Source organism: Tilletiaria anomala (genome assembly GCF_000711695.1).
Source record: "Tilletiaria anomala UBC 951 chromosome Unknown K437scaffold_36, whole genome shotgun sequence".
Lineage (NCBI taxonomy): Eukaryota > Fungi > Basidiomycota > Exobasidiomycetes > Georgefischeriales > Tilletiariaceae > Tilletiaria > Tilletiaria anomala.
Window position 1 is genome coordinate 93,801 of NW_013546986.1, and position 26,101 is coordinate 119,901.

The 26,101-nt window shown below is 55.7% G+C and overlaps 10 protein-coding genes across 10 annotated transcripts; 6 read left to right on the plus strand and 4 right to left on the minus strand.

Moving 5' to 3' along the window:
- Positions 1-27: 27 nt before the first annotated feature.
- On the minus strand, positions 28-4,210 carry K437DRAFT_256253 (uncharacterized protein). The gene is made up of 4 exons (XM_013388050.1): positions 1,056-4,210; positions 531-973; positions 308-429; positions 28-219 (listed from the first exon to the last, which is right to left on the minus strand). Exons 1-4 carry the CDS (start codon positions 3,993-3,995, stop codon positions 167-169), a joined length of 3,558 nt encoding a protein of 1,185 aa, XP_013243504.1. The 5' UTR covers positions 3,996-4,210; the 3' UTR covers positions 28-166.
- Positions 4,211-4,956: 746 nt separating this feature from the next.
- On the plus strand, positions 4,957-5,696 carry K437DRAFT_256254 (uncharacterized protein). Its single transcript, XM_013388051.1, has one exon. It carries the CDS (start codon positions 5,273-5,275, stop codon positions 5,471-5,473), a length of 201 nt encoding a protein of 66 aa, XP_013243505.1. The 5' UTR covers positions 4,957-5,272; the 3' UTR covers positions 5,474-5,696.
- Positions 5,697-5,911: 215 nt separating this feature from the next.
- K437DRAFT_256255 (uncharacterized protein) lies at positions 5,912-6,671 on the plus strand. Its single transcript, XM_013388052.1, has one exon. The coding sequence runs from the start codon at positions 5,983-5,985 to the stop codon at positions 6,484-6,486; it is 504 nt and encodes a 167-aa protein (XP_013243506.1). The 5' UTR covers positions 5,912-5,982; the 3' UTR covers positions 6,487-6,671.
- Positions 6,672-7,287: 616 nt separating this feature from the next.
- On the plus strand, positions 7,288-8,445 carry K437DRAFT_109139 (uncharacterized protein). The gene has a single exon (XM_013388053.1). It carries the CDS (start codon positions 7,398-7,400, stop codon positions 8,340-8,342), a length of 945 nt encoding a protein of 314 aa, XP_013243507.1. The 5' UTR covers positions 7,288-7,397; the 3' UTR covers positions 8,343-8,445.
- On the plus strand, positions 8,391-9,356 carry K437DRAFT_109247 (uncharacterized protein). Its single transcript, XM_013388054.1, has 2 exons — positions 8,391-8,473; positions 8,543-9,356. Exon 2 carries the CDS (start codon positions 8,584-8,586, stop codon positions 9,121-9,123), a length of 540 nt encoding a protein of 179 aa, XP_013243508.1. The 5' UTR covers positions 8,391-8,473; positions 8,543-8,583; the 3' UTR covers positions 9,124-9,356.
- Positions 9,112-14,510, minus strand: K437DRAFT_273974 (uncharacterized protein). Its single transcript, XM_013388055.1, has 9 exons — positions 14,031-14,510; positions 13,684-13,970; positions 13,458-13,606; positions 13,262-13,362; positions 13,119-13,198; positions 9,664-13,048; positions 9,480-9,595; positions 9,270-9,403; positions 9,112-9,195 (listed from the first exon to the last, which is right to left on the minus strand). Exons 1-9 carry the CDS (start codon positions 14,133-14,135, stop codon positions 9,164-9,166), a joined length of 4,389 nt encoding a protein of 1,462 aa, XP_013243509.1. The 5' UTR covers positions 14,136-14,510; the 3' UTR covers positions 9,112-9,163.
- A 196-nt stretch (positions 14,511-14,706) lies between these two features.
- On the plus strand, positions 14,707-16,584 carry K437DRAFT_235325 (PH domain-like protein). Its single transcript, XM_013388056.1, has 5 exons — positions 14,707-14,987; positions 15,056-15,096; positions 15,184-15,344; positions 15,414-15,486; positions 15,555-16,584. The coding sequence occupies exons 1-5, from the start codon at positions 14,859-14,861 to the stop codon at positions 16,465-16,467; spliced, it is 1,317 nt and encodes a 438-aa protein (XP_013243510.1). The 5' UTR covers positions 14,707-14,858; the 3' UTR covers positions 16,468-16,584.
- A 1,017-nt stretch (positions 16,585-17,601) lies between these two features.
- K437DRAFT_223744 (uncharacterized protein) lies at positions 17,602-18,090 on the minus strand (the record flags this gene model as incomplete). Its single annotated transcript, XM_013388057.1, has 1 exon — positions 17,602-18,090. A coding segment is annotated over one exon (489 nt), but the record flags the coding sequence as incomplete, so codon positions are not given.
- Positions 18,091-20,051: 1,961 nt separating this feature from the next.
- K437DRAFT_246627 (26S proteasome regulatory complex, non-ATPase subcomplex, Rpn1 subunit) lies at positions 20,052-23,658 on the minus strand. Its single transcript, XM_013388058.1, has 4 exons — positions 23,293-23,658; positions 20,712-23,211; positions 20,366-20,617; positions 20,052-20,278 (listed from the first exon to the last, which is right to left on the minus strand). Exons 1-4 carry the CDS (start codon positions 23,512-23,514, stop codon positions 20,205-20,207), a joined length of 3,048 nt encoding a protein of 1,015 aa, XP_013243512.1. The 5' UTR covers positions 23,515-23,658; the 3' UTR covers positions 20,052-20,204.
- A 1,959-nt stretch (positions 23,659-25,617) lies between these two features.
- Positions 25,618-25,851, plus strand: K437DRAFT_218107 (uncharacterized protein; the record flags this gene model as incomplete). The annotated part of the gene is made up of 1 exon (XM_013388059.1): positions 25,618-25,851. A coding segment is annotated over one exon (234 nt), but the record flags the coding sequence as incomplete, so codon positions are not given.
- Positions 25,852-26,101: the final 250 nt, after the last annotated feature.

Below are 26,101 nucleotides of genomic sequence, written 5' to 3' on the forward strand. Positions count from 1 at the left end.
ATCATCACTGTGTATCATAAGCATCTATGTGCAACGGCATTTATTTCACCCCCGCGGTCGAATGCCATTCGTCGAAAACCACCCGGGAGAGTCCATAACATCTGACTGCATCGTGGTCTCACGATGGTACATCGAAGTCCAAGACATGCATACATACGTGCCTATCCTACTCTGCTACCAAAGCAAGCTGTCGATCATGCTTCTTCCTTGCCGCGGCATCTGCAAGGAATTGACACCATCAGCAAGTGAATTTTCCAATTGGAAAGTCATTCGAGTTGGAACAAGCAGAGAGGAGGGCAATGCTCACATTGTGTGGAAATGATTGTTGATGTCATCCAGCCCGTCTCGGGCCATAAGTCGGACATGCGCTTGTAGATGTTCTTGCGGCCTTGGATCTCGCTGCATGTCTCCGTTGACTTTTCAAGCTCGCTGTTGGACGGGAGAGTGTCAACAGAGACCAGATAAAAACGCAATAGTGCAACGGAGGATGAGAGCGAGCGTTGGCTCCCAAAGGACCTGCGTATACTCACAACTTCTCATTTTTCAGCTCGCTGGCTGCATTCTCAATCGTGACGAGCGTAAAGATCTCCTCCTTCTGCTCCTCTGAAAATTTCCACTTCTTTTGCGGCTCCGCATTCTCATCGAAAGGCGGCTTGTCGCCTCCCGCTCCAGCAGCGCTGCTGCCGTCCGCTTCAACAACCTCGCCTCCCTGCCTTCCGACAGGCATGCTGGATCCATCAACGGCGACAACACAAGCAGAAGCAAGATCAGCAGCCGGCGCAACACCTGGCGACAGTGTCCCGCATTTTTCCGGCTCGCCGCGCTCGTGCCACGCTTTCAGTGCTTGGTCATATTCTGCCTTTTGAGCAGGAAAATCCTCGTTGATGAGTGCACGCAGCGACTCGAGATGCTCATTCTGAAAAGTGGTGAAGAAGCGGAGGTGCTCATTGAAAAATTCTCGTTTGGTCAGTTTCTGCGGTCGGCGACGATGTGAAAGCGTGTGACTACGTCAGCGTGAAACCATAACCAATCATTTTGTCGCTGACGACACTTACACGCATAGTGAATCGATTGTATGGAAAGATGTCTGGCAAGTGATCGAAAAAATTCTCATTGTATTCTCCGAGCTCGACGGCAAGCCTCGCAGTCTTGACGAGCGGCGGCTTGAGGTTCGGCGGGAACTTGCTCTTGACCGCAAAGCTCTCCCTCGACACAAGCACCTTGAGTTCATCGAAAGCAGCTTGTAGTAGCGGGTGGACAGGCTTCGCGTTGTACGACCTCTTGCGCAGGCCGTCCAGACTGCCCGTGACGGACGCTTTGCTGGGACTCGTGGGGGACGCTGTGGCTTCCCCTTGCGTGTTGGTCATGGCCGAGGGCTGAGGTTTCGCCACCGCGGCAGCTGAGCTCGGCACCGAAACTGCTGATGAGCCAGGCGTGGCATCGTTGCCACTATTCAGGAACGAGTCAATGTGCAAGAGCGATGCAACATTCTGCGGAGGGGCAATTGTTCTGGTCGATCCTTCCGGTGCTGCGCCCGTCCCAGCTCCGCCAACTGGAGCCGGCGTGTCGCCACTGGATGACGCAGCAGCATTGACGGTGGCGTTGGCATTGTTCTTCACGGTCGGCTCGTCCGTGATGGAAGTGGTGGTGATACCCGTATGCTGTGCACGCTGCGCAAGAAGCATGTTCGTCACGCCCGTGAACCCCGTCTTCATATCGCGGATGGCCAGAGGTTTTGACTGTGGGATGGCGCCGGCTCCCCCCACCGCACCGTCGGCGCCTGCGCCAGAGGTCGCGCCCACAGGGGCACCGGTGCTACCGACCCCGCCACTGCCGGAGATGGCAGCACCCGAGCCACCTGCATTCTTCTTTTTGCCATCCTTCGCCTTCGCCTTGAGCTTCTCGAGCTCAACTGGCCCGCTCGTGACGAAGAAAGCATCGCCGCGTGCGCGTGCAAGGACGAAGTGCGTCGGCTCGTCAATGACAAGCTCGGAGTCGTCAACAAAGGGATCTTTGACGTCGTACGCGCCGACGTCCCAGTCGTCGTCTCCGCCGCCGCCTCCCGCGCCGGCGCCGAAGCCTGTACCTTTCTTGCGCTTCTTCTTGCGCTTGCCGCTGCCGGAGCCAGTTTCACTGCCGGCATGGCCGTTGCCATAGCCTGCAACTTCGGCGCCATACTTGTACTTCTCCAGCAGCCGCGCCAGCCCGCCGAGGTCTTCCATTCCCGGTAGAGCGTTTGGATCTGCACCCGCAGCACTCGCGCTCACAAGATTGGATTGATTGACATTCGACCTGGCATCCAGAGCAGCTGCGGCAGCATTGGCAGCGGTTCGATTCCCTCCCAGCACGTGTTCCTCGAACCAGCTCGCCCAGCCAGCGGGGTCCTCCTTGGCATCTTTGGCCTTGAGACTGGCGACCATGAGCGGCGGCATGTCCATCAGGTACTCCTCCTTGCTTTTGTCAAATGCCAGCCGGAGACGTATCGTAGGCCGCGGTGGTGCTGGAGGAGGCAAGGAAACGTCGATGGATAGCGAGCGCCGTCGTCGTTTGCGGGGTTTGGGTTTTTCTTCCCCTGCACCTGTGCCGCTGGTGGTACCTTCTTTTTGTGAACCACCGGCAACAGCGTCGCCTTCAGTAGCGGTCAAAGCTAAATTGCTGGTAGTAGAAGAACCAGAGTTTACGTTGCCATCTGCGTGAGCCTTGCCCTTTGTACAAAACAGGGCATGAGATGGACTCTTGACCTTGAGAGCTTGTGACGCGCCCTGCATTTCGACGTCTGCCTCCGCGCCGGCAACTGCGCCCAGGGGCTCTGTGTGCGCCTCTGCTGCTTCAGCTGTAGCAGTAGTAGCATCTGCCATGGACACATCCCTGTCGGCATGTACGTCTCGTGTTGCACCTTCCGTCTCGCTCTCAGAACCATTTTCATTCTCTTCGTCGTCGTCCTCTTCGTCATCGACATCGTCATCCTCCTCGTCTTCTTCTTCCTCTTCATCATCGTCATCTTCTTCTTCTTCTTCTTCTTCTTCTTCTTCTTCTTCTTCTTCTTCTTCTTCTTCGTCTTCTTCTTCTTCTTCCTCTTCTTCTGCTTCTTCGTCCTTCCCCTCTTCAGCCGCCTGGCTATCTGTGGCTTCGTACTCGGCTTCTTGTGAGACACTCTGTTGACCTTCGTCGTCATCGTCATCTTCATCGTCGCCTTCCTCTTCTGAAGTCTCGCCCACTTCATTTACCCGACGTGAACCGTCGTCGGCTGCATCTTCCATGTTCACACCTTGATCCTGTTGTTGCCGTTCCTCTTGATTAACATCATCCTTTTCGCTTCGCGCAGTCTTAAACGTGGCATAGCTCTGTCGCTTAACCTGCACTCGATTCGGTTCCTGTTTTTGCTCGCTCCCGAGCTCAGGCTCGTACCTCTGCTCTCCGCTGATGGCCTGTCTCCCCGTCCGCACCTGTTCCTCTTCATGGCAGCTGCGAAGTGGAGATGGCGAGCGGGATATTCGGTGAGGCTCTTGATAAGGAGTCGAGGATCGGGATCTGGAGAGCCTGCGTTGCTGCTCTTGCTCTTGCTTTCGTTCTTCCTCTCCTTGCTGCCATTCCTCTTGTTTTCTTTGTTGCTGCTCCTGCTCCTGCTCCTTCTCCTGCTCACGCCGCCGTTGTTGTCGCTGACTTTGGCGCTGCGAGCTCGGACGCGGCTGTCGCTTGGTGGGACTGACAGACACCGGTCTTCTGTTCCCATCAGTGCCAGTGTTTGCACCGTCTTTCGTACTTTTTTGTCCAGCACGGGCATCTTCCAGCGTCCGAGCCAGCTCCATCTCCTCCCTCTGCTCCTCATTCTCATCATCGTCCTTCGCCGGCCCGGGTTGGGTGTCCGAGTCCGAGTCCTCGATGGCGATGACATCGGCTTCGCGCGACAGCACTGCCCCGCTCCCGCTGCCATTACCTCTGACACTGGTGTTTCCGGCAAGCGAAAGGCGCTGTGATCCACGACGGCCGCTCATACTGGTGATTCGGTGGTGATGGCTCCGTCTCGAGACTAGCGCGAAGGACCACCGCGTCAACGACTTGGGCGAAGCTTACCACGTGCTGGCAGCCGCGCCGTCAAGCTGCCTTTTTGCTGCCTCGATTCTTGCCGAGTTCGTAGCAGGTGCGGTCCTCCGTACGGCGACCGTGCTCATGCCGCAGGCTCTGTACCCATACGGCCTGTTGCTGCAGCTTGCAAGGGAGCACGCTCCTTTAGGGATGTGAAGTTCAACTCGAAGCCTGGACGAGTCGACTTGCCTGTGGGTCGGACAACGCGGCAGAAGAAGAGAGGGAGAGAGGGGCGACGCGACGCGACAATTCCCTGCAAGTAGGGTTACGCGAAAGCGAACGCCGCGTGAGGAGAGTGCAACACCAGCAACGAGAGTGAGAGAAGCGCATGGAGACCAAATGAGATGACGACAGTGATGAGGAGAGGTGCAAATGAATCGATGGCCATCATATATCGGAATCGTGCTGATTGAAGAGTTCGTCAGAGGCAGGTCAGGCGCAGCGAGAGCGTGGCAAGTGCTCAGCTCAATTTGTCCTCATAGAGGTCACAGTCGTGCAGAGAAAAGCTCAGGATAGGAAAAGTTGAGCGGCAGCAAACAGCCATAGATGCACAGGAAATCATATCATCGCATTCTGCGTTCGCTCATTGGGGAGGGTGAAAAAATTGAAGCTTTGCAAATGAGAAACAAGTACACGGGAAATCAGCTGTAGCTGCAAGAAGAGAGTGACAAAATGTGGATCGTGACCGGGTTCGACTTCTTTGGACAACAACGTCAGTGGCCCATTGGAAATGCAATGTAAAGCAAGAGCAACGTTGCTGACGGTCCGTTTCCTTTCTAAATATCGGTTCATTCAGGTAAGGAGGGCGAGCCAGGCGCGTTCGAGGAGCGCATCCTGCTGCCCAACAGACATTACACTCTCGGGCGCGGAAAGGACGACGGCAGCAACCATCGGCGCGAGGCGCCCGCGGAAGCCAAGGCGTTGAATTCGCAAAACCGCGCCATTTCGAAGTACGAGTGCGACTTGATCGTCGGACGCATGCCCGGAGCCACGGGCAGTCGCTTACAAATCGCTGCCGGCTCGGAAGGTGAAGGCGATGGCGGTGCCAATTCCGACGAGGACATTCCCTTTGCCATCAACGACGCCAGCCTGCCGCCGCAGTTGGAATGCAGCACGGTGCTCCGGACAAAGAATGCCAGAGGGCTGGGTCTGCATCTTTCCGAGTGTTCCGGGACGGATCCGACGGATGATACTCTGCTCGCAAGTGTTTCTCGCTCTTCTGGTGGTCCTTCCACTGATTCCTCTGCACATCGCCATCCTCAACGCAACGCAGAAGACGATGACGGGCTCCAAGACGGAAGGCCCCCGTCCCCTCCACCAGCAGCAGCTGGCGGCTCCGGCTCCGTGCTGCTACCAGGATTTCCGCCGATCCTCAATAGCAAATTGAAGCACCCGCCCGACGCGCCGCGCTTAACGTTCATCAAGAAGAATGTCGGCAAGAACTTTGCATTGCTCGAAGGCGAGCTGGCGAGAACAATTGGAAATGCGCTCGACCGCCCGGACACTTGGCCGCCCTTTGAGAACAGCAGCGATGAGACGAAGAAAGTGCCGCTTAAGGTGGATATTCGGCATGGTGACATCGTGCGGATCGGGGTCAGACATGCACTGCTGTGAGTCCTTCAAGAAACAAGCAAGTCCAACTCGCGACAGCTGAGATTGATAGGATGCCTTCCCCGCCGGCCCAGCTTTCGGTGGGAGCCGATGATCTTTGGCACGCACGTCAAATTCACAGACCCTGCACTCGGAGCGCAAGAGCAAGCCGCTCTCCGGCTCGGCCTGCGTACACTCTCGCTGCGCGGCAGAGAGTCGCCGCTCCCGCTGACGTGCTTCGTGACCCCATCGTTAAACGTTGTCCTGCACAGCAGCACGTCGCTGCCGTCAACTTTCAAGCATGCCATGTACCTCTCCATCCCCATCGTGCGATCCTCGTACCTCACCGCGTGCATGCAGTTGCTTGAGTCGCGTGACGCCGCGCCTAACACGCCATGGACTGGCTGGCCGTTGCACGAATCGTACACGCCCACACCGCCCACGCCGCACGAGCAGAACATGGAAGCACTGCTCCCGCTCGAAGGCGATGCGCCGGAGGAGCTGTCGGACCGGACAATACGCAAGCTTGCTACGTACCTCGGTATCCTCGATTGGAAGGAGCAGCAGCAGCAGGCTTCCGGTTGCGATGTCGATCATGTCAGCGATTGCCCCAAAGCTGCACAGCTCCGGCACTGCGTGCGGCAGAAGCTGCACTTGCTATGCATGGGCCATGCGAATGTCGAGAGACTCAAGGGCCTGACGGTCCTCTACGCTATGACCGCAACCGATGACGAGATTGATGCCGAGGTCAGTGATGGGACGAAGCTATTCAGGCGTATTGGCCCCGTGTATAATGCACAAGCATGCTGACCCAAAGTTTGACATCTTGAAGATTGGACATGTCGAACTCACGACGCTGCGCCTGATGGGCGCCGTCTTGCACATCAAGCTCTTCCGACCAGGATTTATGCGGAGCGAGATGGATGCCGCTATCCAAGAGATCAGCGCTGGCGCACTAAAGCGTTACATGCCATACACTCCAAGCGCTCGCGGCGACTCGAAGTCGTGGATCCCGGACAATGGCATCCTACTCGTGCTCAATGCCAAGATGAGCGAGATGGACCAGATGTGCGCGGCCGCAGCCGCGGATGCGTGCGTTCTATCGTTGACGCTCCTCAATCCCGTGGTATTGCCGCTGATTCATCATCTCACGTCTTCATCTGTGTCTTTTCCACTCGTTTGCTTGGCGCCGACAGGTCCAACATCCGAATGTACGCACCATACTTTCCGGCAGGAAGGCTCAGCGTGCTGCTCTACAGCGCTGGTATTGTCCGCAACAACATCGTGCTCGGCATGTCAGCGCGGGAAATCTTCACCCTGGACACTCCAACAAGCGCGGCTTCTCATCTAGCAGCAGCAGCAGCTGTCCCAGACTCGACAACAGCAACAGGCGCAAGGGGAAGCACGAGGAGTGACTGTGACAAGGCGCCATCACGAGCGGAGCCAGATCCGCGCTCGAGCGCGAGTCCTGCACCGGATGGACTGGCAAAAGAAGATGCGCCCAGTATGGCCGCTGCACCGCCCTCATCTACCAAACCGGTTGCAAGAAGGGTAAGTGCTCGACGTATCGGATTGCTTCTGAGGCTGGCAGCATCATTATTTGCCTTGCAAGACCCGCAGCTGAGGCTCATGTTGCTATTGCTGCTTTCATTCTGCAGAGGCTGTTGCGGACAGGAACAGCTAGTTCTACTGCATCGAAATACAATGAGCCGGCATTTTCTATGGTCGACTCGCAAGACCCTCCAAGTAATCAGCAAGCCTCCACTTCACGCTACGGCGCAGCGCATATGTCTTCTACCTCCGCCGCACGAGAGACAGGACCGGGTGCAAGCGTGCATACAGCAGCTGTGTCCGCATCCGCACCTACCGCAGCACATTCACGCGCGGCTAGCGGCCTTCGCCGCCGCCTTATCACCGGCTCAGCAGCGCAGCAGCGCATCGCTCAAGCCGCTGGCAACTCCAGCGGCACCGCATCACAGCGTGTGTCAGTCATTGACGAAGAAAATGAGCCGCGAAGTCGCAAATTCAGGCGGCAGCTCGAAGCCGAGTCGCGCGGGGATACGCTCGCGATGGACTTGGTGAGCAACGATGGCGCGCAACAAAAGCAGACTCACGGCGTGCGTGCGTCGCACACGTCTTGTCAGCGCCAGCAAATCGGACAGGACGACAGCGTGCCATGTGCGCAGCGCCGCACCCTCGTTCTTGCCACGGACCGGCAGGCAGCGCTGACAGACAGAGAACAGGCTAGCGCCGAAGATGGACATGCGGGCGTCCAGCAGTCGCGGCAGAGCAAGGCGCAATTCTCGAAGGCCATCGAAGCTGCTAGAAAAGAAGTGGTCGAACAGACCTCAGCCTTCGACATGGAGATCATCACTGGCGTCACCAAGACGCAAGGCGGCAGGGGTACTCTTACAAAGTCACGCATCGTAAAAAAGAAGCAGGAGCAACACGTTAATACTGGGATCGACGAGCTCGAGATTGATTTGCAGGCATGGCGTGCGTTGGATCCTGAGACACTCAGGAATGAGCCCAAAGACAGCTGGGTGCAAGTCACCCAGATCCCAATGATTCGCACGGATCGTCGCCGCTCGCAACGGCCGCTTACTGCACGGTACGATCCCAGTATCCCAGACTTCAAGAAGTTCAGAAGAGTAAGCCTTGTCTGAGCTAGTGTCCACAAAGAACAGCAAAAGACGCTGACTGGCCCTGTGATTGACTCAGATATCAACCCAACAATACCGACGCCCGCCGGTTGCTCTGGAACTTCCAGAGGCGAATGACTATGGTTTGGGAGAAGGTGAGTACAAGGCACACCCAGGTACTTTGGTACAGCCACTCGCGAACTGACGGCATGTCCTTGTCCTAGCTTACTACAGACGCGCCGAGCCTACTGGTGGTGACTTTCAGATGACGGCTGAGTCTGGCACGCAGGGACGAGGGGCCTCCGCCATGCAGAAGCAGAACCCCAAAGGTCGTCTGGTCCTCAATGATTCCGAATCAGGTAGCGATACCGAAATGGCGCCTCCGCCTCCCTCGTGCAAGCGCGGCGAAGTAGCTAGTATCACAAAATCGCCGGCTGAATTGGCTGCCACCAAGCGGCAGTGCTTAGGATCTGTTTTGTCGAACGACACGGACGGTGACAATACTTCGACATGCAGCAGGTCCCTCGCGCCAGCACGTGTAGAAGACGCGGTCGGGCTTGGCGCATGCGGAGGCAGCAACAATGGTAAAAGCACGCTGAGGGGTCAGTCAGTCAGTGAAACGATGGAGAGTGCAAGGTCCTCGGCCAGCTGCGGCATCATAAGACGTCATGCTGCTGCCGCTAGCGCAATCAACGCAATCGATTCCGATTCTGATGGTGAAACATTCAAGTTCTCTACGACCAGATCCAGGATCAGACCTGGCGCAACTGGATCAAGCTCCAGAACTAGGGCCGGAAGGCGTTGAACTTAATTTAGGATTTCGCTGGCTCACTGCGCTGTATTTTTTACACAGTTTGTAACATTCGTTGTGATCGAGTTCCGCATCGCCCGCCCAACGAAGACGGTCATGAGAAGGACCATCTCAGAACAGTGTTGCGGGAAGCTGTGCACGCTTAATACCTGTCAATTTTTCGATTTGATCGGAGGCGTCCAGCAATGGCTGAGGGCTCAGCGTAGCCTCTTGATGTGTAATGATGCTATCCGCGAGCTGAGCTAGGTCTCTCACGGATTCGAGTAAGCCGGCACTAAGGCAGAAGGTCAGGATGAAATGTTAAAGTCACTTGGCTAGCGCCGGCTCCTTGCTGACGGCCTCGCACTCACCACCAGAAGACCTCCCTGTGAGCAGACTTGCATGCATTTCTAAGCAAAGCTTTGCTTCGGAAGCGGGCCTCGTTCGCCTTATCATGCAGCTTCGCTGTGAGTTGCTCCATCATGAGCTGCAAGAGAGAAGTGTTCTATCAGCCCGCATTCGCCACTCGGGATCCAGCGTTGCTCTAACACTCACGAGTATAAGCTGGTTCATTTTGTCCTGCAGTTCTCTTAACGTTGGTAGATTGGAGCTTGCGGTGTCAACGGTGTCCTTGCCAGCGGCTAGGAGTTTGTGGAACTTCCTGCGGCGAGCCCGAGCCGTAACCAAGGCTGCTGAAATGCTTGTGTCCAGTTCTTCTGGCGCTTCGGAGTTAGCCGGATGACCATGCGAGCGACGAGTTGGAGGACCACCGGGCGAGCGCATCCGCCTAGGAGAAGTGAATTGCACTGGCACGTGAAGCGACATCGGAGCATCAGGCAACATATGTACAGCATCGTTGGCTCGCTTCAGCTCGTGATCACTTGCCGCGCTAGTGTCGACTTGGATTCTGCCAGCGCAGGCAGCCCTCACGGAGTCCACAATTGGAGTCTTTTCGTGGTGTGAAGCGGCCGAAGTGATATTGAGACCACTGTCGCTACCAATGCCCGCTTTGCTCCCAAGCAGCTTGTTCTGGGAAATGTCGTCCAGTTGCGCTCGGATTGTGGATGAAGTTCTCGTATGTAGGTCACCGACAGCCGACACCTCACTATGCAATGAAGGAGATACCTCGTCTGCAACAGCGTGAACGGCTGGGATGCGTGACGTTGTGGTAACAGACGGAAGGCTGCTTGAATCACGCTTTCGAGCCGCATGTGCGGGAAATAGAGCCTTCCTTTCGACCATTTCCTGAGTGCTCTTGGTGAGAGTGACGGCCAGCTGCTGATGTTGCTCACTTTCAACAAAAACTTGCTGAGAATGCTGAATCGAAGGAGGAAGTTCTACACCGGAACGGAGCGCCTCTTGTTCATCTTCAACCTGGCTGTTCTCTACTATCTCTTCTTCTTCGTCCCTTGGCGCCGCGCGCGAAGTCTCACTCTTCCATTTATCTTCAAAGGGTTCCCCGGCAGTGCCCATCTCAGGTATGTGGCTAAAGCGTGTTCGTTGGAGAGCTTGATGTGTTGCGGTCATCCACGAAGCTGTGACATTTTTGAACCCTTTCTTGGACGCCTTTTGCGTGTCGCTAGTGATACTGTCTCTTTCACGCGGCTGAGGCTCTGGCGGGGACTTCTGCGGTTCTGCAAGCAGCTCAAGTGTCACAGAGCCGGCAAGATCGCCCTTCTCTTCCTCCACATTGGGGTTGCTCGGCACAACTCCTCGCAGGGGATCGAAGGCACCAGATTTGTCGGGCTTGGCGTCGAAGGTTGAGCCTCTGGGGGACGAACCCGTACTAGTCCGAGCATCTCCTCTCGCTTGCGTGTTGTCGGCGCGAGGAAGTTCGGCATCTCGCTGTAGCTGAGCAGTGCTCACTCTAGTTGTAGTGATCTTATGTGGTTCTCTTGCCTCCCAACCATTCTTGCGCTTCATGCTAAACTGCGTCGACTTTGTAGCGCTTACTCGTGGCTCGTCACACGCCTTCGCCTTTTTTGAAGACATCTTCTTGCTGCCGACTTTTGCTTTTCTTTTCCTCGAAGTAGCAGTTGGCAAGTCTTCATGGTCAACGTCGTCCTCATCCTCCTTATCCGATGAACAGTCCACTCTTTTATCCCGAGCTGAGGCTTGATGCGACCGCCTGTGTGAACGTTCGAAAGTGTTTCTAACCTGTATGCGTGGTGCTGTAGCTTCTTTGAGGGATGGCTGCCTCGTCAGCGTCTGTTCAAGTACAGTCTCTTTCTTAGCTTCGGGAGTTGTTTTCGCTTCGGATTCTTCACTGTTGGTAACAGCATCGGCTGCTTTGCGATTTCGCATGCCCATGAGCATTTCTTTCGCCGGCTGTTGAATTTCGTGAGCTGATGCAGTGCTTAAGGAGGAACTGGAGTTGTCGTGAAAAGGCTCGTCATTAGCGCTGCCTCTCGTAGACAGGGTTGCATTCATCGGCTCGGTAGCTGTGTTTCGACTCCTAGCTGCTTCTGTAGACTCCTTGACCCCATGCTTGCGAGCCACACGCCGGCTGCGGCGCACAGGATCCGATGGAGGGGCAGGCCGTTTGACCGCCTTGTTCTGTCCTTTGATTGGTACTGAGGGGTCATTCTTCGCGGTCGGAATGTTTCGAACCGTCGCAGAAGTTTGCGAGGCGGTTTTGCCGGGCTTTGCTTGCAGATATTTTTCCGGGCCTTGATGAATTTTCTCAACTGAATCACAGTCTTTACCAATGTCGCCAGCATGAGTGCCTTTTTCTCCGTCGTCTTGTGGCCAGAAGCTCTCCATTTCGCACAGAGGATCAGCTGCGGCCAGCTCAGATAGGGTCGCGTTCTTTGAATGTGATTGACTGGCTTTGGGCGCACCATCAGCTGGTGCTTGGGCTGCATCGCAAAGCTGCCTCTCCGATCTCAAGGTCTCGTCGTTCATTTGTGACAGGTGCTGCATCTTTTGAGTGCGCCTCTGGATCTGGCTCGGGCACGAGGCGTGCGACACCGGCGGTGAAGCTGTGATGTTGGCGCTCTCAAGAGCTTCATGTTGTTGAGCGGATCCTTCGCCATTCATGGGTAAAATAACAGAGCAATCGCCCCGGTCCGAAACATCGATGCTAGGAGCGATGGCGCCCTTGCGCTTGCGCAAAGCTGGCGGCTGCTTTGTGAGTTTGGATAGCAAATCGGTAGGCAGATGCGTCGGTCTTGCAGTCCTCTGCACTACTTTGTCCTGTTGGTTGCAACGGGTAAGGGCAAAGCCAAGCTTACGGCGATCCTCTTTACTTTTCACGGTGAGCTCAATTGCAGGACCCAGCTTTCTGACGATCTGACTTTCGAACCACGGCTGCATCCGAGTCTTTGGGCTGCATTTGATGCGCACCACCTCTCGCTGCCCGTCAGCGCCTAATTCAATCGCGTCGATGTTCTTCCATTCCATGGAGAGAATAGAAAGCTTTCCTTGCAGGATGATGCTCAGCTCCAGCCCAACATGCTGAATCCATAGTATCATTGGCGGTCCGTGGCTGCTGAGTGGCTTCTCTTGTTGTTGGTGTCGCACTTGCAAGACTGTCACAGGCACTGGACGTCTGCTGGAGATCGCCTCGAGGCTGGTGCTCAGATCGAGGACTGCCGGTGCCAGCTGGCTTGCAGCGCTCCTTTCGATTCCCAAGACCGCCTGAATGCAAGCACGCTTCATCTGCTCTTTCGTATTGTGGCTGATAGCTGCAAAGTTGTCCCATACTTCGTTCACATTGCCCGTTGCGATGATGTCGTCAGCTGCGGCTTGCATGATCCCTTGGAAGAACCCCAGCGTGAATGTAAAGGTCGGTTGCGACAAGAAGGAGAACATATCTTCGTAGAAGCAACGAATCATCCGTTCGCTACCGTGCTCTGGGCGCAATAGGTGGCAGATCCAAAGAAGGTCTTGCATGCCGCGAAGGCCATGAGATGAAGCCAATACTCTCCCCAAGGCATCGCTGTCGAAAGAGAATATAGATGTTGTCAGCGCAAGGGAAGCGTAAGAACGAGGCGCGAAAGGGAACACACATTCGTATTCCAGATCTGATTCTGTCACAAAGGCTCTTGCTGCCATAGGTGTCCGCCAGGTCTGCAAGAGCCATGCAGCACTGTGACGTCACAAGCCCATGGTTCAGTCGGTGCTATTGTCGCGGATGAGGCCAGCCACTCACGCTGGAAATGCTCTTCGTCGGGATAAGCCAAGGGTATTCGGAAGCGATGACAAAGATGTTTACGAGCAGCGGGACGTAAGTTTCGAGCAATATGTCGCGATCTGTGCACACCGAAAATCTCGTCAGAAAGTGGAGCAACCGTCACAGTGCGCATACAGCCAGCCTCATCTGAAGTGAGTTGGCGATCCAAGCTCACACTTCGTCCGATGGGCTTGATTTTTCTCTTGCAAGGTATCCAGGGCATCTAGAGCGAGGTTAATGAGCACGCGGACCAGCCGATGCCACCTTTGGCACTCGCTCTGCTCTGAAGCGTCGTCAATATGAGGGCGGGTGTTAGTCGCGATACTGCTAGCATGATACAGGACGGTTAGTATTGAACACCCCAGGGCACAGACAGACGGCAAAGGCATATAAATGCTTACTTCCGCATTATCGGCTTCAGATTAGTGACTGAGGATGGTCTGTCGGCATGCGTGCCCCGATTCTGAAGGCCAAAGTCCGCGTGTGCGCCATCTTCTTTCGCGTATAGCTCATAAGCGATCTTGACGCGTTGCTTGAGCACAAGCTCTGCCAGCTTGACAATCAGCGGGACGTAAGTACCAAAGTCATTCACTAAGGCTCTCGTGTAGGAAAGCTCCGAAGGATCGTCGTCATATGCAGATAGCAGAGCCGCTAACTCTGCAAGAGCTGTTTGGCGCTTCACGGAGAGCTGATAGACGCGCACTCAGCATGCATGTTTTCGGGATCTACACCTGCAATGAACACCTACCAGTGCTTTGCAGCTCTGAGAGACTTCAGCGTGAGTGCCACCTCGATGGTGCGGTATTTTGTCCATGAGCTCCTGCAAGGGCGTTGTCGAAGGCATCTTGTGCATGACAGTGATCGCGAGGTTAATATATGCGCTGCTTCATGTGTTCAGCTGCAATAAAGAGAGAGTTGGGAGGCGTCCCAACCGAGTGAGAGACTTTTCTGAGCTGAAAGAGGCCAAGGGATCTTAGCTTGATCAATTGATCGCACGATAGGGAAGCCGCTCCAGCTATGGTGACCTTGGTACGGGGGTCGGTAGCCACCAGGCACACTTATGCGCACATACTATCTGGGCCTGTTCGCGGCAACGCAGTAATGCGGCTGATCGGCTTGCACAACCCCCCAAAACACACTGTCTCCGTCGTGATCACGGAAGCACCGGTGATTGAGGTAGAGGAGACCAGGGTTCACTTAGTGATTCATTGATGTGAATGGAGGAGTGCTCAGCCTTGCTCTTGCTCGAAATGTTCAAGGCGCAAGACTAAATCGCTTCGACTGCCTCTTGTCTCGACTCAATTAAGACTGCCCTATAGTGCCGGGTGGCCCGTGCTCATTCACCTGAGACATCCTCGTCATCTCCTTGGCCCTCTAGCTTTTTCTCCATAGCGCTGATGCTACCAAATGGAATCGTCTTCATCGCTCAAACAGTCCTTCACCAGCTCGTCTTCATCCTCATCCGAAAGTCTGAAGGATAGCGAAGTCAAAGGATTGCTTTCCAAGCCTCTTTTGAAAACACTGAGTGAACCGCCATTGATGCGGCCTCCACCACCTCTTCGACTCCGAAAACAACATGGATGGATCACAGGACGCCGCCAGGCGCGACTTCAATATGCGAGTTCTCAAGCGACATGACAGTAGTATTGAGAAGATCATCTGCTCTGCGTCCTTTGTTGTGCTGTACTCGCACCAGGAGCAATGGGTGAGGATGCATTCATGAGTCAAGCTAATGATGGACCTGAGGCTGATCTGATGTCTCGGGGAACTTAGACCAAGACTGGTATTGAAGGTCCCATGTTCATCTATCAGCGGTGAGCGTTCTTCACGAAGAATCTGTGCTTCCCGATCTTGATCCGCTGAGCACTATTTCCACATGGGTTATGCGTTACGGTAAAAAGAGTACAGTCCCCCCACTATGGCTTCTTCATCATGAACCGAAACGGAGTCGAAAACTTTAGCGCCAGCATTACACCGCAAGACGACCTCGAGCTCACGCCAGAATTCATCATTTACCATCCTGGCTCTCCTCAAAAGCAGTCAAGTGACGATGACAGCGAAGGTTCGTGGCTGGAGCTCATACACCTGACGTATTGAAGATTCTGGATCCTGACCAGTGTTGCTTGATCAGAAGGAGATGATACGTATGGCATCTGGATTTTCGAAGCCGCTCAACGAGAGTTGATCGGAAAGGAACTGATCCGGTGAGATGGATGTGCCCTCGCCTTAGCTTCGCTGCTGTTCTGACCACGGTGCACTTGATGCCGAGCAGACTGCACGCAGCGCCGAATTCTGCTGTGCCTGCTTCTAAACCGAACGAAGCCAAATCTGTTGGGCAAAATATCACTCTCGACGCACTTTTTGGTTCAGCAGCGCAGCCGCCCAATGATACGCCGGGTGCCACGTCGTCTCCGCCTGCAACCAAGCAAGGTGAACCACCTTCACAAGCTACCGGCCTTTCATTGATGGATCAAATCTTTCAAGGCGCCAACGCATTGACACTGCCTGCGCTGCCAGCTTCACATGCGCTACGGAACGGCGGCGTAGCGACGATACGAACTCCTATGATGGCACATGCTTCTGCTGGCCCGCCATCTGCAGCTCCGGCCGGACAGTTGCCATCTGCTCCAAATGGTGGGACGGCACCGCCAAATGGGTTGTCTCCTGAACAGCAAAATGGCACTTCTGTCGGAGTAACGAACCTGCAAGATTCTGGAGCGAACCAAGGCATTGGAATCGCAGCGGACCTGATGGCCATGCTTGGAATCAAGACATCATCTGCCCACATGTCTTCGTCATCTCCCTCGACACCCAGCGGCGGGACCGCGCCGGTCGTAACCAATGGACAACATCAGAAGCCATCGAGCAGGCTTACTGCAGCTGCTGAGCCGCTCGATAACGAGTCCACTCGATTATCGCCAGGCCAGACCACATCAGTGCCGCAGAAGGCAGGTCCCGTCGCCGCCGCATCCTCGGCAGCATCACGAGACGCTGTCGCACCTCTTTCGTCTCGAACTGCCGGTGGCATCATCGGCATGGCTCTGAGAGATCCGGTCCTGGCAATCAACGGCCCGGGTGCCGAACCTCTGAGCAAGCGCGACTTTGTTCGAGAGCTGCTCTCCTTGATTCACACCGACCGTAGCTTCGTGGACACTCTTTACGCCGACTATATTGCAAGATGTTGATCTGATGCAATGCAAGAGCACGCACTAATGAGCAAGAATGTCAAGAACAGCAATGTAGCGATCTACGCCGCAATATGTATTTTTGGTGTATCATGAAAGATACGGCAATGACTGAACACAACACCATTAGGAGCCTTCGCTCGCCACTGTCCACCACAACTTGCTACTGCTGCTTTTGTCCTTTTTGACCGGCTGCGTGGAGTTGCGGAGTCGGCTGAACGCGCCTGCTAATGAGCGAGACGCGTCGTCCTCGAAGCCGTCGGCTTGCGCTCGCTCCGGGTCGTGTACATTGCTGCGCTCTGTCCGCGGCTTAAGACGGCGCAAAAGAACCCTAGGTCCTTGTTGTGCCGCAACGGTTCCGTTGACGGAGGCCGCGGTGGTAGGTGCAGGTGCGGCAGTGGGGGACAGAACCTGGCCCATCGAGTGCTGGACAAGCTGAAGCTGCTGCTGATCCGCCGCAGAGGTTTTGGCTTGGAAGACCAATTCTTCAAGATCGGACGTAGTTGACACCGAGGCCATATTATCCCAGAACGACGGCAAGTCACCGAGCGCGCCTGTACCGGGAGGCGCGACAGGTGAACTGAAATTGGCAAAGAGGTGCTCACGTTGGTGGGGCGGTTGATGCAGCTGAGGTAATCGCTGCAAAAGTTGTGGACGGCCCGGCAGCGCGTGTTGTGGCTGCTGCCCGTTACCATTGGTTGGAAAGAACCACGACTGGCCAGTGTGCGGGCACTGCAGCGAAATGCCATGGGGCATGGGATGAGCAATGATGGGAATTCCGCTGGAACCGCCCTCTTGACCCTGCGCTTCGAACGGCAACATGGGATTGGCAATTGTCGATGGTGCAGGCATCGCCGCGCTGTTGGAAAAACCGCCTTCGCGCAAAGTGTGAGGCCAATTCATCGCGGCGTCCAACGCCGGTGTATCCATGCTTGCGGGAGAGACCGGCGTGGACACCGTCGACGTAACGAGCTGCGAAGTCATAGGCGTTGCAGCAAAGGTATCGCTCTGTGTTCCAGCTTTGGGCAGAACATCCGCCATGCCGCTGATGCTACTTCGTGCCGAGCCTGGTGCTGACGCATTTACCCCGGCAGCAGCCTCACCGCTCACCTTCTTGGCCTTCTTGTCGTCTGCCCTCTGTCGCTTTCTGATGTGGTCCATACGCATGCGCACCGGCCTGGGCGTCTTGTGCAGACTCTTCCAAAGTCCACAAGCATTGCAATTCGGCTGTCCATTCTCATCCTTCCTCCACAGAGGCGTTGTAGTTGTCCCGCAATTCACGCAAGTCTGCGGATTTTCGTCCGGCTCGATCTGGCACCCATGCGTCTGACACGCGTGCGTTGTCGGCGCCATACAATCCGGATGATGCTGGAATGCCGACTTGAGCGTCTTTGGTCGCGGCTTCTTGTGAAGTTTTTGATACAGCCCACATGCATTGCAGAGAAGACGATTCTCTGGGTCGCGACGCCAGAGCGGCGTGCGATACGAGTCACAATTGGAACATTGTGGCCGATCGGCATCCGCCCGCGGGGCTCGAGCATAGGCTTTGGCTTGCACTACAGATGAGGCTGCTGTGGGATCGCTCGATTCTGCCAACTGTTGTGCATCAGGATGTGCTGCCATGGGGCTTGAGCGCGACGGCGCCGCGTCCATGGGTGATGCATTTCCTCCATTGTATGGGCTTGAGAGCGGGCTATCAGCAAGCGTGTTCCGGTGAGCAGTCGCTGCTGTGCCAGTTAGAGAACCTAGCCCCGGCACAGATGTGAGAATGGTCGACATAGCATCACTCGCTGCGCCTTGGACCATTGCCGGGGTCGGCAAAACGAGCTGCACAGACGATGTAGCGCATGAACTCGCAGGCGCAGCTTGCAATGTTGAAGCAAAGCTGGACACAAAATTGGGCCCTGTGATGAACCCGCTTGCGTTGCTCGCACGGGTTGCACGGGTCGCACCTGCCTGATCGATGTCTGGTGAGTGTGGAGGATTCTCCGCGTGGGTAACAGGTGAATTTGACTGTATCCCTGAGCTCTCCTTGCGGTTCGTTATGGTCCCCGCCAATCCAAGCAAGCAGCAATCTTCAGCCCCACAGCTGCCGACACGCCCACAAGTAATGGGGATGGCTCGAGCTTTTCCTTTGCGCGATTTTTTGGTCCCCTCCTTATCCACAGTAGAGAGCGAGCTCGAGCCCAAGCTCTGTCGAGGATCTTGAAGCGAAGTTAATGCCTCAAATACTGGCGTTCCGGCCGTGAACACCCTTGATGAGCCGGAAGTAGATCCAACATGCGCTGGAGAAGTCACTGAGCTGGATGTAGATGTAGATGAGCCATTCAGATCGATCGGCATAGAAAGCCACTGCTCGAGGTCCATATCACGAGTACCTGCGGCCGCTGTCGAACTGGAGATTGTACTTGACCCGGACATTGGGCCTGGCCCTGCAAAGATGGACGATGATGAAGAGTCGCTAAAGAAGTTCATCTAAAGGCCAACGAGTGGGGTTGAGCTTGTGATCCACATGCGTCCCCTCATTCCACCTTCACATGACTCACAAAGTTCATATCGCCTGCAAATCCATTACTCGGTGGGCTCAAGGTAGTTGGCGTCAAGACGCTCCCTGGCTCGGCATAGACGATCGCAGACCCGGGGAGATTGGTGCCACAATCGCATTCAACCAAGTGTGATGCTGGTCTCTTGCGACTTGATTCCCTCGAGAGGGACATATTGGTCGTTAATGCGTGATGTGAAGTTGACCATGAAGCCTGCGATGGTGTCCCCGTCGAGCGTGATAGCTGCGCAGTAGCTGAGGTAGAAGGCGAATCCAGCGCCATAGCGTTGTCTGCGTTTTCAGGTGCTTTCCCTTGCACCGATCCTGAATGTAGCCAGCGCTTCCTTCGTTTCGCTGTGCTCAGCCCCCACATTCTCCAGCTTCCATACTCAAAGCGTGCCCCATCCTCGATCAACTCAGCCAATTGATGGCATACTCTCCAAGTGCGGACGACTGGTGCATCTGGCAATGGCGACTCGCTTCGACCCTTTTGACCCTGCAATGCTAAGGTATCTCGGTGCTCGCTAGGCTTCTCGGTTGGCACCTGCTCGCGAAAGTGTGTCGGGAGAATGCAACACGTTAGCTCGGGAACCTAGCACGCGCCCAACATGCCACTCAGATCTTGCACACCCGCGAACAGCATGCCATCGGTTCTCATGACACGCTGTGCGTCACCTAAAAACTATTTAAGCACTTCTGCTACCTTTATCCACCATCTGACACTGTTTGAATACCCCTCACCCATGGCGATGGTGAGATCGAGCTCCATCAGATAAGCATTTGCGACAAGGACGAGGAGGGTTACTCGTTCGCGACAACTATGCACCACTCGGTCCGACGCGGCCCCCAAGACTCACCGATTTGAACTTGATTGGCAGCAGTATGGACGCCATTCTGGTGAGCTGCGTATCTGCAGCTTCCTGGCACCATTGAACAGCTCATACCCTCTCCCCATAGAAGAAAATGGCATGTGCAGGGCATCAATTCTTTACGGAGGGGTAAAAATGTGATCGACCTGCACGCGCCAAAATCTCCAATCTCTATCACCGTAATTTTTTGAGTACAGTATCGTAGGGCTCAGAGTCATCAACTACGGTCAACAGCGGCGTAACAACCCTAACCTTGCAGCAAACTGAATATCGGTGACCTTTCTCCATCTGCTACTGTATTTTTTCAAGTATACATTCTCTAAGTGTCACGTCATCTTGATGTCTTCATCTGGATTCTCAAAGCCTGGGTTCTTGCGCAGGATTGCGAAAGATTCAAGAACTACACAATGCGGAAAATGGGAAACATGGAAGACGTGAGCGGTCGATGTTCCACAGGACAGAGGCGGCATGCTCAGTGAACACTCACCATGCGCATAAGATAGGTACTCTTCCGTGCCTAGCTCGGCGCGATCGTACGCATTGAGCCTGACGGGCGTAGTGTGCGTTTGGAAGCCGGAGATGGTCCGCGGCTTGCCAGCCTGGCCGACAACATCGACCGCCTTGCCGACGCGCACAGACACTGGTAAGGGCTTCAGATCCTCGTCGAGCGTGATGAGGAAGCGCGGGAACATGGCGGGTGTAAGCAGGTATAGGAGCCAATGTGAATTGCTCAGAACGACTGCGAGCGCGTGCAAAGAGCAAAGAGGGGAGCAATGCGATCAGCGCCTCCGATCAACACGAAATGTGACTCGTTCTTGGCCGCTGAAACTCACATTCCCGAGCATCTGTGAAGGAAATGAGGACAGACAACAGACCGCACACCGCGGTGCGACTCATAAGCGAGCGATCGGTGTGAAACGGATTGATGCCAATCAGGCCTTTGCCCATGTGCACGAGACCTTGCGCGATGCGGACCATAAACAAGCAATCTGGCTCCTTGTGGTAGTACCCAGCCAGCTGTCGGAGCATCTGCGCGAGTCTCGCATTGTTCGTTCCCGCGCCAACGATGCCCATTGCGAGGATGGCATTGATGGCAACGTCAAGGTCATTGTCGTGCGAGTACTTGGACAGCGTGTCAAGAATGCTCATTGCGGGGTTTGAAGGATTGAGCAGCGCGATCGCCAGCGGCACGCTCCTCCGAATGACAGGCTCGCCGTAGTGCATGAGATGCGAGAGATGTCGAATGGTCATTTCTGCGCCAACATCTTCGCCCATGGCCAGCAGTGCGACACCGAGCACAGCGTACGCCTGATGCAAGTCGGACTTGTTGCTCTCCTCTTCTTCGTTGCTGTTGACGCCCTCGCCATTGCTTCTGCCGGCGCTCGGCGCAGCGTCGCTGGTCACACCGCCTCCGCTCCCGCCCGCATCGACGGTATCATCTCCGCCACCATCCTGCCCGTCCTCGCCGCTGTCCTCCTCATCCTTCTTCTCGATGTGCTCCAAGCAGTGGTGCAGCATGGTCTGGATCTTGAGCACATTTCCGGTGCCGGCGTAGCTGCACATATCCACCAGCACCTGGGTCTGCAGGGAGATAGGATGCTCGATTGCTTTGAGCGTCTCGATCGTCGCGTCGCTCTGGTCCTGTTGGCCGAGGAAGAGCATGGCGAGACCGAGAGACATGAAGCGCGCCCACTTGTCATCGAGCTGTGTTGGCTCGCGCTCCATCATGCTCTGTAGGATTGTCGGCGTGATCTCCTCGTGTGCAGAGCCGACAAAAATGAGCCCGAGCGCCAGTGCCGAGATTGCCGCGACCTCCATGGGCGCCGTCTCGTCGCTGACGTGCTGGAGCAGCAGGGGCACAATGTCCTCCCGATGCGAGCCAGCATACGCAAGGCCGATTCCAACAATGGCTGAAACCTTGAGCGGCGTGGAGGACGAGTCGACGTGCTCGGTGAGCAAGGCAAGCGCCGCGTCCATCTCTGTTCGGACGCCAGAGTGGAGAATCCCGTACGCCATGAGCGCGCCCGCCTTGACGTTCTCGTCGCTCGAGTAGGTATATTTGTCAATGTGGCTCATACCCATCTCCGTGTCCCAAAGCAGACTCATTCCCAGGCTGGCTGCGGCGGAGAGCATGCCGTGGTCTTTATTTTTGTAGATCCAGCTATCGCCTTCTTCCGCGCCGACCATCAGCTTGTCATTGCCGAAGCCTGCATTGACGAAGGCGTTTACAAATGTACTCGCGAGGTTACCCCGTGCCGAGTCGACCGTGTTGCTGAGGCCGGTACGAGAGTTTTCGAGGTGGGTCTTGTAGATATCCTCGAGACTCTTTGGCTCATAGACGTTCAGCTCTTTTGCGAACGAGATGAAGTGCTCTGAAAGGCGGGTGTTGAAGATGGCATCGATGAGGTCCTGGTCTGCAATCAGCTCGTCTTCCTCCTGGAGCCATTCGATCGGCACATTTTGCCGACCAAGCAAGAAGGCAAGCTGCTTCTTCATGATCGGGTTCTGCGGCGCCTCGAAGTCCTTTCTAATCAGCTGCTTGTCGCCGATGCGCAGGGAGAGGACGAGCGCCTCGGTGTGTCGGTCGTGCTTGTGGTAAATCTCATGCGCCGTACGCAAGAACTGGATGTCATCTGGCGGTACCAGGAGGTTGACACAGCTGACCATGTACAAGCAGACGCGCGCATAAGTGTCCTTGTCGACGTGGGGCACGAGCTTGTCGATAGCTTCAAGCTCGAGTAGCAGGTCGACTGCGTCAGCCTCGGCATTGTGTTTGAGAGAGAACGGGACGACAAGCATAGCAATATCCAACAGGTCCTGATAGGAAGCTGTCGAAGCGGTAATGTGCTTGCTACCGTCTCCATTCGTTTGTGGTTTTTGTGCTCCCTCGTCACCCGCAGCGCCATGCTCTCCTCTTTGCACTCGCGTGTTGTACTCCTCTCCGATCTCTGCTGCCAAATGCCTCATGTACTCATGTCCCCATACACCTGGATCATCGGCCTTGCCGTCTGCATCAGGTGTGCTGGCTTGCGCCACCCTGACAGCTTCGATGCGGAAGGCAAGGGTCTCGCGGTCTCCTGTGTCCGAGTAGGTCATTGCGAGTACCGAGAGAATTTCGGCAAAAAGAGACTTGTCGAGCGAGTCTGAGCGCCAGTACTCGTTGGCAGTGGAAGAGGCAGTAGTGAGCGACGATGTGTAAAGCGATTTGAGCCCTGGGAAATGTGGTCGTAGGAACTTCAGCGGCTTCGGAACAGATGTCATGGACGATGTGCTTGTTCGTATGAGCGTGCGGAGCGACTCCAAAGCTGGTCGATACAGCGTCCCTTCATCCTCCTGCAGCAACAAAGAGCACAAGATTGCGTTCGTCAGCATCAAGAGACCGCGCGCCGCTGGCTATGACATGAACCAACGCACCTTGAGCCTCTCCACAAGCATTTCCAGCTCATTCTTGAGCTGCAGATCCTCTTCATTTAGCTCATCCTCCTTGCTCGTTTTCTTGTCTGCATCTTTTCTGTCTCTCCCATCTGCATCCTCCTTGCCAGCCTTGTTCTTCGTCTCGTCCTTACTCGACTTTGGATCCTCGGACGGGACGGCGAGCGATTGTGTCGCCTTTTCAGGCTCAATTTCGCGGACCATCTTTGCGAGGACCCGGTCGAAATGTAGCAAGAGTGATCAAGAGCTACTGCGCCAAGGTGACGTCCTTGCTGTTGCTTTGAACGTAGCGCGCTCGTGGTGAAGGTCGATGTCAACCCCCCTAAATCGCAAGACCTTCGATCAAAGCGTTACCAGCACGCAGCACATTTGGAGGCTCAAGGTGGTGACGAGTCGTCGTGTTGCTTTCGCGCCTCTCTTCCAAGTGAGACTGGAAGCGTTCCGCGCATTGTCGCTCACTGGCTGACTGCACACTGTTGTGCTGAAGTGCCACGGCCAGACAGAGTCGGTGCGTGACGCATCGCCCTTCATGGCTTCTTGGCTAATGGTGGGACTCCCCCAAGCAGGATCTCAATTTTGGGCCCAGCTATAGAGATGTGAGGAGGGAAGCGAGTGAAAGCTGCTGAGGTCCAAGGGCTATGGTAGAGGTCATGGTGTATGTGCAGGAATCTATGACTATCGCTTCAACGCTCTCGCTCAACGAGGACTGAGTGCAGGAACCAAAAGAATCAGCGCCGCTAGCTGCTGACGGCAGCGACTGTCTCGTGCTTGGTACAAGTACAGAGAGCCTGGCGGGACGGAGTACCTACAGCCTGCACGGATCCTTTACATCCTCGGATGAGCAGTGCGCCATGTCCCCGCCAGTAGCCTCTTCTTCGCGGCTGATAAGCGGATATGCATCGTACAATCATGCTCTTGCATCTCAAGGGGCAGAAAACTTGGCTGCAATATCCTCCGACTCGCCAAACGACAGCATGGCTTTCTTGCCAAAGCATCATCCATATCGGATAGACGTGCAAGACGTCAACCCGGTCTCCATCACATTTCTCATCTCCCTCCGACCACCCCCAATCAGCCAGCTGCATCAGGATGAAAAGAGCGCCAATAAGGACTCAAGGTCTGTTTCAAACTCGCGAGGGAGAGGTAATGGAGATGGCTTGGGTTCGAGACAACGCCGAGGGCACCGAGAGGAAGAGGAGGAAGATTGGGACGACAGTGCGACCGCTGTGGATCTTCACGACATCCCACAGCAGTCTGTCCAGAATGACACAGGGCAGGTACTGCAAGAGGACGGGGGCTACTCGTTGAATGAGGACGGAAACGCCCACATTGAAAGGACACTAAACATGGAGCGTCGGCGGGAAGAGGTGGCGCGGCTGGAGCGATTTAGGCGGCAGAAGGACAAGCAGCATCAGATCTTCCTGCAGCATATGGCACATGCAAAGGCGCAAGTTCATGGCAATGGCACCACCTCGTTTCATGGCCAGGTGTCGGGGCGGAGTCGAGGCTCGTTGCCATCGTCACAAGACGGCCACATGGACGATGATGCGGATGCAAATGATCTCGGAGAGGAAGAGGAGGATGCCATCACCTCACCCTCAGCACTCGTCATCGCCTCCGCTTTATCATCTTCGAGTGCACAATCTCCCGTATCTCACCTCTTCGCTGAGGGCGTCTCCGTTCTCGTCGACGGCTCCTCATGGAAGCACGTGCTTATGTCCGACTCCCATCCTGGCGAGGCCGTCATCGTCGTCTTTGGCCTGCGACCCGGATTCAGGCACAAAGTTGAGCTCTGCATCGGTCCCGAAGCCGTCTGCAATGCGGTGGGCCGGGCGAAAGAACTTCGGACGAGGGAGAGGCGCAGGAAGGAAATGGATGGGCTGCTCAGGGAGGAACAGGCAAGGCAACGGGATTATCATCGACTCCCGCAATTAGCCAGCGAGGCCGATCATTCGGACGAGTCATACGAGATGACGTCGCGGATGCCTCGTCAAGACGGCCTGGTCGTGCCTGGTGAGTAGGCTGTGCCCGTTGCATTTTGCCAGCTTTGCCCAACCAAGTGCTGACATAACGCACGTGCACATAGATGACCATGCATCACCGCGGCATGTCTCACCCGCCCGCTCGCGGCGCTCTTCATTCAACGGAGACCGCGGTGCCCTTGGCGACATTGGCGATGAGTCCACCCAGCCTTCCGCCCTGGCCGACACGAGGACAGCGCCGCTAGCGCTCCGCCTCGCATCGCTGCAAGCCGAGCTGGCTGCTTCGCAAGAGACGCGCAGCCAGCTCAGTGCGGAGGTGCGCAAGGCGCGTAAGGATGCGTCGCGGACCGAAGCAGCGCTGCGCAACGAGATCGAGGCGGTCAAGCGCGGGCTCGAGCGCATGAGCGGGACCGACCACAGGAGCAAGCAGAAGGTGCTCGCTCTACAGGAGAGCATCCGCCAGGCGAACATGCAGGCCGAAGAGGCGGAGCGCGAGGCGAAGGAGGTGGAGCTCGGTCTAGACGAGTGGCGCATCAAGGAAGAGGAGCGGGAAGAAGAGCTGAAGAAGTGGAGGATGCAGGCACAGGAGAAAGAGAGTGAGCTGGCCACGATGACAAAGGAGACGAACGACACGATCGGAGCCAAACAAAAGGCACTGGATGCTGTCATCAAGAAGGCAGACGAAGCTAGAGCGGAAGCTGAAAGGCTCGAGCATGAAGATCTCGCTACTCTGCTGAACGAACTTGAGAAGCTGAAGGAGGAGACAGAGAAGATCGAGAATGCTCCAATCGACGTCAACTCCACCGAGG

Excerpts from the sequence above, each read along its gene's own strand:
- K437DRAFT_256253 (XM_013388050.1), bottom strand. The coding sequence starts at position 3,995 with ATGAGCGGCCGTCGTGGATCACAGCGCCTTTCGCTTGCCGGAAACACC. Across the intron at positions 974-1,055 it reads ACAATCGATTCACTATGCGT|AAACTGACCAAACGAGAATT; the intron begins GTAAGTGTCGTC and ends CGCCGACCGCAG. Across the intron at positions 220-307 it reads AACAATCATTTCCACACAAT|ATGCCGCGGCAAGGAAGAAG; the intron begins GTGAGCATTGCC and ends AATTCCTTGCAG.
- K437DRAFT_256254 (XM_013388051.1), top strand. The coding sequence starts at position 5,273 with ATGATACTCTGCTCGCAAGTGTTTCTCGCTCTTCTGGTGGTCCTTCCA.
- K437DRAFT_256255 (XM_013388052.1), top strand. The coding sequence starts at position 5,983 with ATGTACCTCTCCATCCCCATCGTGCGATCCTCGTACCTCACCGCGTGC.
- K437DRAFT_109139 (XM_013388053.1), top strand. The coding sequence starts at position 7,398 with ATGGTCGACTCGCAAGACCCTCCAAGTAATCAGCAAGCCTCCACTTCA.
- K437DRAFT_109247 (XM_013388054.1), top strand. The coding sequence starts at position 8,584 with ATGACGGCTGAGTCTGGCACGCAGGGACGAGGGGCCTCCGCCATGCAG.
- K437DRAFT_273974 (XM_013388055.1), bottom strand. The coding sequence starts at position 14,135 with ATGCACAAGATGCCTTCGACAACGCCCTTGCAGGAGCTCATGGACAAA. Across the intron at positions 13,607-13,683 it reads CTGAAGCCGATAATGCGGAA|TATCGCGACTAACACCCGCC; the intron begins GTAAGCATTTAT and ends TCATGCTAGCAG. Across the intron at positions 13,363-13,457 it reads TCAAGCCCATCGGACGAAGT|ATCGCGACATATTGCTCGAA; the intron begins GTGAGCTTGGAT and ends CGGTGTGCACAG.
- K437DRAFT_235325 (XM_013388056.1), top strand. The coding sequence starts at position 14,859 with ATGGATGGATCACAGGACGCCGCCAGGCGCGACTTCAATATGCGAGTT. Across the intron at positions 15,097-15,183 it reads CCCATGTTCATCTATCAGCG|AGTACAGTCCCCCCACTATG; the intron begins GTGAGCGTTCTT and ends TACGGTAAAAAG. Across the intron at positions 15,345-15,413 it reads AAGTGACGATGACAGCGAAG|AAGGAGATGATACGTATGGC; the intron begins GTTCGTGGCTGG and ends TTGCTTGATCAG.
- K437DRAFT_246627 (XM_013388058.1), bottom strand. The coding sequence starts at position 23,514 with ATGGTCCGCGAAATTGAGCCTGAAAAGGCGACACAATCGCTCGCCGTC. Across the intron at positions 23,212-23,292 it reads TGCTTGTGGAGAGGCTCAAG|GAGGATGAAGGGACGCTGTA; the intron begins GTGCGTTGGTTC and ends TTGTTGCTGCAG. Across the intron at positions 20,618-20,711 it reads CTTCACAGATGCTCGGGAAT|TCGTTCTGAGCAATTCACAT; the intron begins GTGAGTTTCAGC and ends ACGCGCTCGCAG.